The 14,506-nt window shown below is 36.0% G+C and overlaps 1 protein-coding gene across 1 annotated transcript; it reads left to right on the top strand.

Moving 5' to 3' along the window:
- Nucleotides 1-3,255, top strand: LOC136224345 (uncharacterized). The gene is made up of 2 exons (XM_066012668.1): nt 1-580; nt 2,923-3,255. Exons 1-2 carry the CDS (start codon nt 189-191, stop codon nt 3,026-3,028), a joined length of 498 nt encoding a protein of 165 aa, XP_065868740.1. The 5' UTR covers nt 1-188; the 3' UTR covers nt 3,029-3,255.
- The last annotated feature ends 11,251 nt before the right edge of the window (nt 3,256-14,506 follow it).

Raw genomic sequence — 14,506 nt, 5'->3', positions numbered from 1 at the left:
AGGTACAGAAAGCAACAGAAACTCGCCACGTGTCAAGATGGAGAGCATCAGCGCTTAACCAGTTGCCCCCAAACTCCAACATGAAGAAAAGATAATGGATGTCAGCCTGAGTTCCGTCGAATTTCTGGTCCCAAATTCAGCAAGAACCACGATTAGATGAATCTCTAACCCTAACAAGGACAACGAAAATGTCTTCAATTTCAGCTTCTGCAGCCTCCGGTAATCATTTGTTATCTTTAACGAATTCAAGACCGTCTTTTTTTCCCTCTTCTTATCCTTCACGATTTTCTAATTCTACCCCCTTTTGTCTCCACCACCTCGGCTACATTCGGAGAAAAACCAGTGCGGTTGTTTCAATTAAATCCTCCGAGGCGGAGGAGGTGTCATCCACAGAAGATGAGTGGCTCAAGAGACTTCCCGACAAGAAGAAGCCTTTGTATTCTCACAGTTTGCCTTGTATTGAAGCTTGGCTAAGGGAATTAGGGTTTTACCAGAGCAACGACGACCGTTCGATTTGGTTGATCGAAAAGCCTGAATGGCACGCTCAATTGTCGCTTGACATCACTGATCTGTATATAAGGTAAAATTTTGTTCAAGCTTTGTGGATTCTACTCTGATTTTGCAATTGTGTTAATGCAGTTTGCTGAATTTGGTACAATCATTAAGCACCATAAGTAGTGTTAGCTATATGACGGTTGTCATTAGGCCATGTTTGTAGCTTTGGTTAATGTTTGTGGGCGTTGCAATAAGATGATGAGCTAACAAACGCATTGTCATATAGTTCAACAATTTCTGGTTATGTTCTAATTCCTAATGCGGTTGTCAAATTGATATTCATCAGCCGGATGAACTTCATGATTATGGTAATAGTCTGATACAATACCAAGTAGATACTTTTCGAAGGCTCATTCTTTAGTACCATGTACAAACTTATCTTCCTAATATTGCCTAGTCACTCCATTTCTAATGCAGGATATAGTTCATTTGATACGGATTAATATTGAACGAGTTGATTTTAATCTTAAATCAATAAAGAGGTTTCTTCTCTAGCTAAACTAGAAGATTTAATCCCAATATTCACGAGCTAAACCTGTAGAAAATCATGAAATCCCCTATTTTTGAAAGAATAAACCTTAACAAAAACTCTCAAAAGAAAATAGAAATTTGATTAGTGAAAAGTTGATTCATCCTTACAAATAAGAGGCTTAAATAGCTCTCCCAATTAATAAAGTAAAAGACTAAACTAACTTGGCTAGGGTTACAAGACAATAAGGAAAGATAGGGATAAGATGGGAAAGGGATGCCAAATGGCATTTAGGGAACTAAATCTAAATGGCATGAAAGTAAATAAAGAGTGACATAAACAGTAATTAAAAGGAAATCAGAATTCTGGCAGCTCTTGTCCCTCCTGTCCCATTCACATTTTCTTGCTGGAAAACAATGCCACACTGCATGTGGCCTCCAGCAGTTTGGTTCACTCGACGTGTGGGCAGGGCACACGCCAAGTGAATTAACTCAGGAGCTCCCCCTGCTGGCACATGAGCTCCGCATGGCGTGTGGGTGTGTGACACGCCGTGTGCGGCAGTTTTGGGCAGTTTTCCCACACGTTCGCCCCCGCTTCGTATCTCAGACGACTTCCTTCGCGTTGATTCGGGATCCTTGAAGGAGATGTCTGCATCATCATTTCTGTCCCTATGGCTATCTTTTAGGGTCATTCCTTGTGCAGACCTTCCACCCGGCGTCACCCCTTGGGACCAGGTTGTTAGACTTGCTGTCTATGTGATTAGTAAATTGGTACTTCCTCCAGACTCCAGCCCAAGACTGTGACTCAAAAACGTTAGTCAATGTCTAAATTGTTTATTGTCTTACTATAGTTCTCTTCTCTGGAGTGAAACTATCTAGTGGTGAATTTGGTGTTTGTTCTCTTACCAGGCATGCATTTGGAGATCAAATATAGCATGGTATGAAATCTTAGGATTTAGGAGTCATTATCAATATCTGTTTGCATTAATTGTATTCATATATTTACAACTTGGAAACTCAATCAAATAACTTTTCAATTTTTCTTTTGCATCATGCATTGCATTGAAGTATCTAATGGGTTTATGAATCATCAATGAAAGAGATTTCTATTGAATTATGCCTATAAAACAGAGACCGGCACATTTCTGGCTTATGTTTAAATGAATAGGTGATTCATGTAGGTGCAGTTTGACTGAATAGTTCTAGTAAAATAGACTACTACATATATAGTCGTTAGCATAAAAGCTGAGTGCTCCACTAAACATTGAAAACGATCAATTAACTCTTTAAACTTGCTTAAAGTGATGCACGCTTCTACTTGTCAGAAGCTCCACTTACTATGCTACGTACAAGTTAGGGGATTACTCATGTCACGGGCTAATGGATCGTTTTTAAAGTTGGAGGGATTATTAGACTTTTCTGGACAAGTTTGGGTTGTATTTGGCCAAAAATATATATTACAATGTACATTACAAATGGCATAGGTTGTGATGGCATTCAGTTATGTTGCTTAGAAGTTGAAGTTTTACGGATGAAGCACATGACCGTGTGTGGATGTCTTTTACATACAGAAGAACTAATAGCGCTATATTTTTAACGTGACACTGTAAGGTTGTTTTGTGGCAAGTGGAAGGATATATTCTGCAATTTAAAGAATTTGACAGATAGATAGAGAACATGCTCTGCTCAAGCTAAGCCTGAATTGATCGGAACATGATTCTCAAACTAATAATTAAACTAAGGAATGAACTCCGAGATGTCAGATGTATACACTCGTGTAAGCTAAGATCAGGAAGATTATCTGTTAGACATTTTTTAGTATTGTTCTGTATGATGCTTTAGGAATGCGATTATGAACCTTTATATTATGTAGACTGATAAAGAGGTATTTTAATTCAGGTACTTGAAGAGTGGAGCAGGGAATCTTGAAAAAGACATGGAAAGGAGATTCAGCTATGCATTGAGTAGGGAGGATATTGAAAATGCCATTCTTGGAGGACCTTAGAGACAAGAAATCATTCTTTACAGTGTTTGTTTTTCTATATCAGAATCACCTTCATTGGAGAACTTTTATAGGCAGTTTTCTTTTTTAATTAGCATAGAATCTTTGTATTTGTGATGATCTTGGGATAGAGTGTTTGTACAATCTTTGATGAAATAGCATCTGTGTTATAAAAAAGCCTATGAAAGCTATGACGCGATGTCAATTAAAATCGGACAACTTTCATTTTCCCGGAATTTTTCGTTGAAAGCACTTTTCCTTTATTCACTGGGCCAGGAGCCCTAGTACATAATAGTAAAAGCTTCTACAGCCGGTCGAGGATCCCAAAGTGCATGAGCAATTGGTCTTACATGTAAACTTGAGTAGCTAGGGGTATCAAAACGGGTTGTGTCGATTTATTCTTGTGATTCATTAAGCGTTAATTTAACATGATCCGAACTGACACAATAGAATCCATATTGATACGAGTTGATTCGTTTAACCTGATAAGGTATCTATTTTTTCAGCCCTAAATTGGTGGGGGTGTGTTTTTTGTTCAATACCCTAACACAGATTCATGCATGTTCTGCTGCTCTCTCTGCCCATGACAGTAGCATAATCTGAAAGCAAGGGTCATCCCTGGTGCGCAACTGATTTTATTTTTCCCTTTTGGCCAAGAATATTGGTAGACTGGTTTGCTAATTTTGAAATGTTTTAATCGGAAAAATCTTCTGTTTTTGTCTTCAAAATAATAAGAATATAAAATATTTAGTATTTAATTTTGGCGGTTCCGAGCAATTTTTTCCTACTATTATAAATGGTAGAGTTATATCTTGGTTAGTATTGTAAAAACGATGATTTTGGAAAATAAAAAATTTGAGATCATTTTTCAATTCTCTCATACTTTTAACTCTAAAGACAGTTATGAGAAAGTGATCGTAACAAACAACCACGTGATATTGTCTCATCTGAAATTTGAAAGACAACTTTATATATATGCAACCAATCAAGCAAGAAATGAAAATTGACTTAAATTAAAATATTAAGTTAAAAAGCACTTATTTTGGTGAGTCAAAATATTTAACTTAACATTTTAAGTTAAACATTATCAACTAATATTTTTATAATAATTATATAACTCAATATTTTCGGCATTTATAATATTCAGCACTTAAAATTTAGTATTTATTTTTTCAGTACTTATTTTTTCAGTTTTATCAAACAACACCTTAGTTACTTATCTCAAATTTTATGCTTCAAATTTGCCAAAAAATTAGGCAAGGATGTAATAAGATAAAAAAAAAACTAAAATGATAAAAACAACTAAAATAAAATAAAATGCGAAGGAATTAAAAAAACTGCTAATTAACACTAAAAATATTGTATAAAACAGAGATAACAAAATATATCCTATTAAGAACGAACCGGAAAAAAACATGAATTATAAAAATATAGCTGAGAAATAAAATAATTTATTAAATTAATTTTTCAATATAATCATATGTTGAGAACGTTGGAAAAAATTGAATAAAATTATATATTAATTTAAATACCAACAAACATCTCCTTTCATGAACAGTCGTATCCGTCGTGAACAGTCGTGTTTGACCGTGTACAGCCGCGTTCGTTCATGAAAAGACATATCCTTTGAGTTCTATTTATATAGAATGGATTGTCAAATTCATAAGTTGCTGATAAGTTGTTGATAAAATAAATATTCTCTGAATGTTTATGTTCTCTATCTATTCATAGTGTTCTTGTTTTCCTACTCCGGTGATAACGAGCCTACACACGGTTTGAGTTTGCTTGCGTAATCTGTTGTATCCTGGGAGACGATCGTCAATAGCGACGACATCGTCTTAAGGAACTGCTACATGCCTCAGATTTGTCTAACTCTTTCCTTTTAATTTCTAGTTTTATTGTTTATACGTTCTTCTGTATTCAATTTGTTTTTTGGTTAATCACATCTAACATTTTTAAGATAAACGTAATTGTTTGTCTAACAGAAAACATGTTTTACTTTTTGCGTGATAAATAAGAAAGGAAGTATGAAAAAAAATAGGTAATAATATAGTGGAAGATATTATATAGATGGTCTCCGCTATAGTTACTTTGTTTTTTACAAAGTACCGTTACTTGGTGCTCATATTCACCATTGGATTAATTTTATGCTCCATTAATTTTATGCTCATAGCGGACACCTTATATAGATTAGATAACAACACCAAAAAATAAAAGAATTGTGTGATTATTTTAATCTAGCAACTCTAATTTGAAATAAATCCAACTCAAAATATTTAAAACTCAATCTAATTTTAAGAAAATATAAAACTTAACAAAAATTGAAATAAAAGTAACTCATTTTTATTCTCATTTAAGAAAATAATATATTAAAAAGTAAAAAAAATGGAATAAAAAAAATGGAATTAAACACAGAAAATAAGATAATATTACTTAATTTTATTGGCATAAGATGTGATTGGGTACACATTATTACATTAGAAAAAAAAAAAGATGGGATTTTAAGGATGCCATTGTTCACAAATATCGAACTGAGAGGTTACAAGATTAAACAGACAAGGTCCATCATTATTGATTTTCCAACGACAGACATGATCATGATTACAACGATTACGATCCCTCTTATCAATATAAATATCAAACCAAAAGCCTTTAGCACATTTAAAGAAACAATAAAACTCAGTGGTTTTATAGATATTGGGTTGAAAACTGAAGGAGTACGAGTCCTTATAATGGAGGATATGTCCTCCAAGATCATCATCACCGAATTTACAATGGATAAATAGAGTTTTCGCCGCCGGATCTATCTTCGGATCTACATCGTTTGTTATTTGAACCGTTGTTGCATCGCTGCTTTCTGTAAACACCATCAATAATGTTATTGCTGTTACCACCCACAATTTCATTTTATTTTTTATTTCTCCTAATCTCCTATGATGTGGAAGAGTGTTGCTACTTATTTATATAGTCTTAACAATTAATGTATCATTTAATTTGCAATCAATTGGAATTTATTTGTTAAGTTAGTTAATTACCCAATTTATCATACACTTATTATTTTCGTTGATGTGTTTGACATTATTTTGTAATTATTGATTTGGTTTCCTGATATAGTATACTCCATACTTTTATATATTAAGGTTATGTTTGTTAAGTTAAATGACTCATTTAATTTTCATTTAGGACTCTTACTTTTTATATATATATATATATATATATATATATATATATATATATATATATATATATATATATATATATATATATATATATATATGATTCCCCTCAAAATTGTGTACAATCATTTATTTCTATTTGTTGTTCTATTTTCAATATCCTATCCTTGAAAAATATAATTTTTTCTTACTAAGTAATTTAAAGAAAAAATTAACTTTACATCTATCTTGACACAATATGAAAAAACATATTTATCTTTATCTGACATCGAACATTCAAAACAAATTTGTTAATATATTAAAGTAATTTAACATATTTTGATAAATTATTTGTAATTATATTGATAACATATTAAATATTTTAAGCAATTTTTATGATGAACTTTTATTTATATATATATAGATATGGTAGACTTGATTGTCACTATTTTGAATTTTTTTTATATAAATTATATTAGTAATTGATGTTTAGAAGGTGACAATTAAATAATGAGTTAATTAATGATAAACCAATATGTTTAGATTTTCTTTCATATAGCCTAGAGTTAATTTGACTTAGGGTAAAATTTTACTATTTCACACGTTAATCATAAATCTAAAATTCCTAAGATAAAAAAAATAAATCTAAAATTCCCAAAAACAATAAAGGTAAATTTGCACTTTATCCTTTTTAATTAATTTTATTTTGGCTTAATATATTATCCACCCCTGAACTTGTCCAAAAAGTTTGATTGTCCTCCTGAACTTTCAAAGTGTCCTGATAGCTCTCTCAACTTGTTTAAAATATAATCAATTAATCACTCGATTGTAAGAAAAATAAACTGCATGTGAAAAGTGTGTTGCACGCCGCTTGAAATGTTATTACATAATTTACATAATAAATTAAAAAATATTTGAAAAAAGTTATTACTTGTTCGACCGTAAATCTTGTCATCTTTGATATTAGAACTCCATACCACCGACCTTTTTTTTACAACCGAGTAATTAATTAACTACATTTTATGTAAATTAAAAGAATTACCCAAACATTTTAAACAAATCGATAAAGCTATTATGCCATTTTGAAAGTTTAGAAAGTCAATCAATCTTTTTGTACAAGTTCATAACACAAATAATGCATGGGTAAATGGCACCAATGGCCACTGAATTTTAATTTTTAGCGGTATGACCACTAAACTTTACACTTTTTAACACCAATGGTCACTCAATGCCTCAAAACGACCGTTGACGGTCTCAAAATAAAAAATCCGAAGAGTTAATGATATTTTAAGGAACTTTAATTCTTGAAAATTTCATTTTGAGGTTATTTATGTGTTGTTTGGTTAGGAAAAAGATAGAATTTTTAGAGAGAGAATGATTTTGGAAAATAAAAATTGTGGTTTCATGGTAAATGTCGTTTTGAATAACGTTATTTCTTGAATATTTTCATTTTAAAGTCGTTAACGGTCATTTTGAGGAGTTAGTTAAAGTTGAGTTGCCACCGATGTTAAAAAAAGGGTAAAGTTTAGTGGCTATACTATTAAAAATTAAAATTCAATGGTCATAATGTTAAAATGGATAAAGTTCAGTAGCCATCGGTGCAATTTACCCAATAATGCAGTGAACTTTTTATTTTCGGCTTCTTTTTCTTTCCGTTTGTGCAACTTTTTAATATCTTAAAGTTCAGTAGTGATAGGTTACCAAATTCATTGGAACATGATTCTCAATATTATTAACAAATAAAAGTAATTGGAATAGAAATCCTATTAAATCAGAGCATCTTGTTTTATAAAAAAAAATTATAAATTAATTTTATAAGAATCAAATAAACATAAACTTTTTCTGGTAAAAAAGTGTTAATAATTCTTGTTTTTATTATCTGCATTTTTTGGTGTAAAAAGCTAAAACCAATTCTGAAAGTAAATTTTTAATTTGATGAAATAAGAAAATAATAATATATGGAGTTAAACACAATGTATTAATTTTAGGGTGTTGTTAAACCCAGCCCCAAATTCCCACCCCTAGCCCCGTGAAAGGACAAAAATACCCTTTCATGGGTTTTGGGAGGGGAATTTCTATTTTTTTTGCCAATCCGACACGCGGGCGTGTGGCCATCACGCCTCACCTCGCGGTCGGGCGTATAGATATCACGCCTCATCGTGTGGTTGGGCGTGATAGCCTCACGCCTCACCGCAAGGTCGGGCATGTGGCTGTCACGTCCGACCACGCGGTGAGGCGTGAGGCTATCACGTCCGACCACGGGGTGAGGCGTGATAGCCACACGCCCGCGTGTCGGATTGGTAAAAAAAATAGCCTTTTAAACCCGTAAATAGTCCGTTAAACCCGTAAATAGGCCGTTAAACCCGTAACTACAGAATTGTACTTAAAACCTAAAAATAATATAAGTTAATTAATAAATATTATTAATCACAACATATAAAACTAATATAATCTAGTCCAAGCCTCTCTCCTTTCAGCGTATAGATTCTCCAAGTGACGAACACTCTGATGACAAAATAAACGCCATTGGGTGGTAATGGGAGGCACTGGAAACGCAGGATGTAAATAAAGACGTATGTAGTGACGATAACTCCCCAAATGACAAATCACAATCTCTCGCTCTGGTGGTCTTCCATCGTCCGAACGCATCGACAGTATAGTGCAACATCCTAATTGTTGTGTAGTAAAGAGGAAAATTACTGCGTTCAATACAGATGCAGCAGCAAATAAGTCATCCGGACTCACCATCCAGTGGGACTCACCACAACCCGCTCCTGCCCATTTAATACGTGTGAGGGCAGCATCAAATCCGTTCCCGTACACTAACGCATACAGATCACGGTTTGCGCGCATCTCATTCTCTATGAGCACTCTCATCAGCTTCTACTCCTCTTGGTTATAAATGATGGCATCGGCTAAAACACGAAATCCACAGTTACCATCTGCTACAACATCATGGAATCCAGTAATAAATGGTACGATGAGACATTGAACCCGATGTAAATGGTGGTAACCGGCGATATCCGCATCAAATCCGACTGAAAATATTAATATATGAAATTTATCAATAAAAATATATTTCCTTTAACTTCAACATATATATAAATGAAATAAAATATACCCGGCATCTGGCTGTTATGCACAGATGAGGATGAGGAACGACCTCGACTACGACTACTCCTCGAACCTGAGGACCGTGCTCGGCCTCGTGGTGCCTGACTGTACTCCCACGCACTCGGATTACGTTTTGTTGATGAATTTCCCTTTGGTCTACCCCTAACAGTGTCTTTGACCTCAGGTTCTTTGAAGCCACTTTGTTCCGGGTTTATCTGATCATGAATCATCATCGATATGCTACGCACCATTGAAGGATCTAATTTTTCAACCTTTTCCACAAGAGATTGAAAAAATCGGTGATCCTCAGACCCGTCAGCATATACTGGAGCAGTAACTGGTATGTCACTCAACCCTTCAAACGTAAGAGATCTCAAAAAAAGATGGATGCGGTCAACACGGACCGATTCATTTGTGTCAATATATGTTTTAAGCTCATATGCACACGGAATGCCATGAGTCATGGGCAACACGCATCTGCATTCACTTACCACATCCATACTCAATCCGTGCATACACTTGACCTCATCATTTAGTACAGCCAAGCAGTAATGTGAAACGTGTAAGTCAAGATACGTGAAAGGTTCTCCACAGTGATTCACCGCAGATCTTCTTCTCGAGTCCTCGAGTGAGTATCTGATTATATACAGTGAAGGATTACAAAACTCATGTATTAAATTTTAAAAGATTAAAGCAAATAACAGAATAAATGTCTTACTTGATCGCCTCGATCCGAGCCTCAATGTCCTTGTGCACCTTCGCCCACACTGTATCGAGTGCACCAGTAGATGAATTCAACCACTGTTTCAACTGTGCATGTGAACTCTCCACTCGACAGGTTGTGGTGTTTCCTAAGTGCAACACCTTGTTCGTCCATGCTCGACAAAACTTCTCTTTATGCACTAGCCATGTGGTCTACGTAATCTATCACATGAGGCCAGTTGCCAGTAGTATTCTTCATGGCTACCACTGCCGCCTCATATTCGGCTACTGTCGGGGCTTCAATTATACGTTTCCATTTGGAATTCTTAAAAATTTCACCAAACTTCTTCATTCCACTCAACTTGCCTACTCTATCTTCCACATCTTTATTAATATGCCATGTGCACAATAAATGATGACTATGAGGAAATACCTCACGAACCGGCCTCATCAGTCCTAACTCCCGATCTGTAGCAATGGCTGTCGGATGCACATCAGGTTGGAGCAAAAGCTTCAATTTTTGTAACACCCACATATAACTACCCTCAGTTTCATCCTTCATGATTGCATAGGCGATCAAGAAGTTTTTGTTTGAAGGCGTCATTCCAATGATTTCAAAGAATGGCATCTTATACTTGTTTGTTTTATATATTGAATCCATACCAACAAACAAGTAATAAGATCGGAACAGTGTGATCGATGTTGGATGTGCCATAAATAAGTGAGTCACGACATTGCTGCCCGGCACCGCTTGCGTCCAATGTATGTAGTCTTTATCTATAGCAAGCCGATAAAACTGACCGATTACATCCCGACCCTCAAAGCTCTCAGTCCTGATTTTCTGCCTGTAATTATAGATATGTCTTTGTGTCGGGCAATCCTCCAGATGTTTTTCTTTGATTGCAGCAAAAATAGCACAAGGCTTAGCTTGAGCTGAACTTATTTCACGAACAAGTTTTTTGGAAGCCGGGCTTAGTCCGCTCATATGTCTGTAGCCCTGACGATATATAGCCAACTGATGACAGTGCTGTCCTCTATCTCCAGGAATCCCATTCACCACCCAACCGCCCCATTTAGCGATTTCCATAACCTTTATCTGGAATTTGCAACCACAGAACTTTGTTTTTGTATTCTTCCGTAGTATAACATCCATATCCATATCCTTTTTCCTTTTATAATTCTTAACACCACGAACACATTTAACCAATATCCACTTGGACTTGCGCCCCGTCTTATGCGACGCTGTGGTTAACTCGAACCCGATCCCAATTGCCGTCTGTTTTGCCCAGTTAACAGCTTCATGATATGTTTGAAACGTTTGTTTGGGAAAAAACTGCGAGCTGTAATCTATGCCGTTTTCGTCAAATTTTTCCCACGAAACCTCCTGTAAATGATAAATAACGAACATTACATTCCAAAACGTGACATTTCTACAGCGTTTCGGTGTCTAAACCCGAAAAACAGCCACAAATATGCTCAGGCGTGTGAGCATCACGCCTCACCTCATGGTGGGACGTATGAGCATCACGCCTCACCTCATGGTGGGGCGTATGAGTATCACGCCCCACCTCATGGTGGGGCGTATGAACATCACGCCTCACCTCATGGTGAGGCGTGTGGCTATCACGCCCCACCACATGGTGGGACGTGATACTAATACGCCCCACCATGAGGTGAGGCGTGATGCTCACACGCCCGAGTGCCGAACCAGATTTTTTTTTCAATTCAAATTACAGAAATGCAAGGAAGTTAAATCGGAAAAATACCTCAAATTCGGACACAGCATCACTCCCGTCTAATCTCGGTGATAACGGATTGTCTTTCATCAAACATGTTGTCTTTGATTCGGATGAAAATGTATTTGGGAGACTTTGAGAGAGTTTGGGAGGGATTCAAATTTTCAGTTTTTGTTCAAAGGGCGGTTAGGTCTTTTTCCGGGGCTGGAAGTGTGAATATGGGGCTGGTTTTAGTAACCCATTAATTTTATTAGGCATAGATCATGGTTTGATACACATTATTACATTAAAAGAAAAAAAAACAAAAGAAAATTAAGAGAGAAGGGATTTATTCTATTAGTACTAATAATACATTTAAAGTCTTTTTATTCCATAATTCATTAGGATAACATTTCCTATTTTAATGATTACTCTTTCAATCCATCTCATATTAGAAGTCTTTCTTGTATACCTATTTAAAGGTTTCTTCACATTAATTGAATTAAGTGATTTAATCCAAAACCCTAACTCACCATTTAATCCTCCCCTTCCTCAGTCAACTCTCATATCATTGATGGTGCAAATCTGGTTGAGGTGGAGTCGGCTTTATTTACAACGCACTTTGTTCTTTTCCAAATTTACATTCATTACTGATGATGTTTCCTCATTTCCTTAATCTGCTCTGCATAATTTCCGATCTCTAACACCCTCTGATCAAAACTTTGCACCGCCACACACTCATCTTGCTAGTACTGATTCATACAATTGGGATTCCTAGAATTCCAGAATAAATCGCTCACCCTTCACAGAGGCAGTCATAAACCCCTTTCGGCCTATGACATCAGAAACCACCTTCGAGCCATTCAACATAAATTATTCTTGACCAACCATGGTTAATACAACTCGACCACAACCCGCCCGACCTCCTCCCTATTCTGCTCCTCCGAGCCCTCAGGTTCAACCTCTCCTCAAACCTAATTTCAGAGGTCCTGCTCCCTTTCATACAAAAACTACTTTCCCCAACAATTTCTAAGGCTCTACACCGCAATCCTAGCTTAACCTCTCAACCTTTCCTAATAACAAAACTTACCTTTTTACATTCCACCCACTAATTCTGCACCACCTATCATCAATTCTGCAACACCTGTCATGATGTCTCCTCCAAATTTACTGCACAACAAAGACACCTCCAGCCGACAAAATAACCTACCTGTGATCAATTCAACAACTCCATTGGCCAGAAATTTAGACATTGGCGCAAACAAGTCTGCTGGTTTTGCAGAGCAACATTACTACAATAATTATGTCTCATATCAGCAGTTATCCTTCCTCAACTCCAATGTGCCTTGTTCCGCATCTCAAATTCTTCACGATGCAGGAACATTGTCGGTCGCATCTTCAACTCCTTTAACACACAACCATAGACCTCTTCATGATGTCTCATCAGTCTCCGAAAAAGTGCAAGAAACATGCACTGACTCACCAATCATCAACACTACACGGTCGGAATCCTTTATAAACTCTCCCAACAATAATATGGTCTTCAATTTACTTTCTCCTGTTGACTCATATATTAATTCAACACCATTACTTTCATTGGCTGCATGCACCTCTAATTCACCACCTCCTTCCCTTTCCAAACACTTGGACACATCATCCCAATCCGTAACTAAAACAACACATACTGCTCCAGATCGTATTCATTCCATGTCCCTTCTATCTTCAACCTTAAATTCTAAGGGTAGCTTTGCAACTCTATCAACTTGTCTAGAATCCAACAACGATGACCCCACCTACTTTTCCAAGGCTCGCCAATTAAATGAATATCACGAGGCCATGTCTAGTAAGGTCAAAGATCTTCTGGACAACCAAACACGGACGCTTGTCCCACGACCAAGCAATCGCAACATCATCATGCGTCGTTGGCTTTTTCGAACTAAAAAATGCAGATGGGAGCATTGAAAGACCCAAGGCACGCCTTGTTGCAAGGGGCTTCACTCAACAATATGGTATTAACTACAAGGAGACATTTAACCCTCTGGTCAAAGAAACCACTATTCATATCATTTTCGCCTTATCTGATCACAAATGGTCTATTTGTCAATTAAACGTTTCCAATGCCTTTTTGCACAAAAATCTGACAGAAACCATCTACATGCAACAACCACAAGGATTCTGGGACTTAGATAAATCATATCATGTATGCCTTCTTCAAAAATCCTTATATGGTCTCAAACAAAGCCCCCAAGAACGGTTCACCTGATTAAAAACCTTTTTACGATCTTTGGGATCTCTATGTCTGGCACAGACAATTCACTATGCATTCATCATACAAACACTACAAGATCTTCATTCTATGCTACGTCGATGATATTCTCATTACTTGTAGTAATATCTCCCCCATACAATGTACCATTCAAGCTATTGAGTGAGAATTCCCAGTTCGAAATCTTGGACAAGCTTCTTACTTTCTTGGCATTGAAATCAAATATATCAACCGTGGGATTCACTTATCTCAGATGAAATATGATGGCGACATTCTTGATAGAGTAAAAATGACTGAATGTAAACCCCGCTCCACACTGATGGCTACCACACCAAACTTGTTAAGAGAACATGGTACTCTTCATCAATCTAGCGATGAATATAGAAGCATTGTTGGTGCTCTTCAGTATCTCATTTTGACTCGTTTAGATATTGCATTCTCAGTCAACCAACTATGTCAGTTTTTGCATTGTCCAACTTATGAACAATTCAAAGGAGTCAAATGAGTCCTTCGGTTCATAAATGGCACT

This window comes from Euphorbia lathyris, chromosome 1, assembly GCF_963576675.1.
Source record: "Euphorbia lathyris chromosome 1, ddEupLath1.1, whole genome shotgun sequence".
NCBI classification, from domain to species: domain Eukaryota; kingdom Viridiplantae; phylum Streptophyta; class Magnoliopsida; order Malpighiales; family Euphorbiaceae; genus Euphorbia; species Euphorbia lathyris.
The sequence above is the reverse complement of the archived record's forward strand: the minus strand, read 5'-3'. Positions and strand labels throughout refer to the sequence as shown.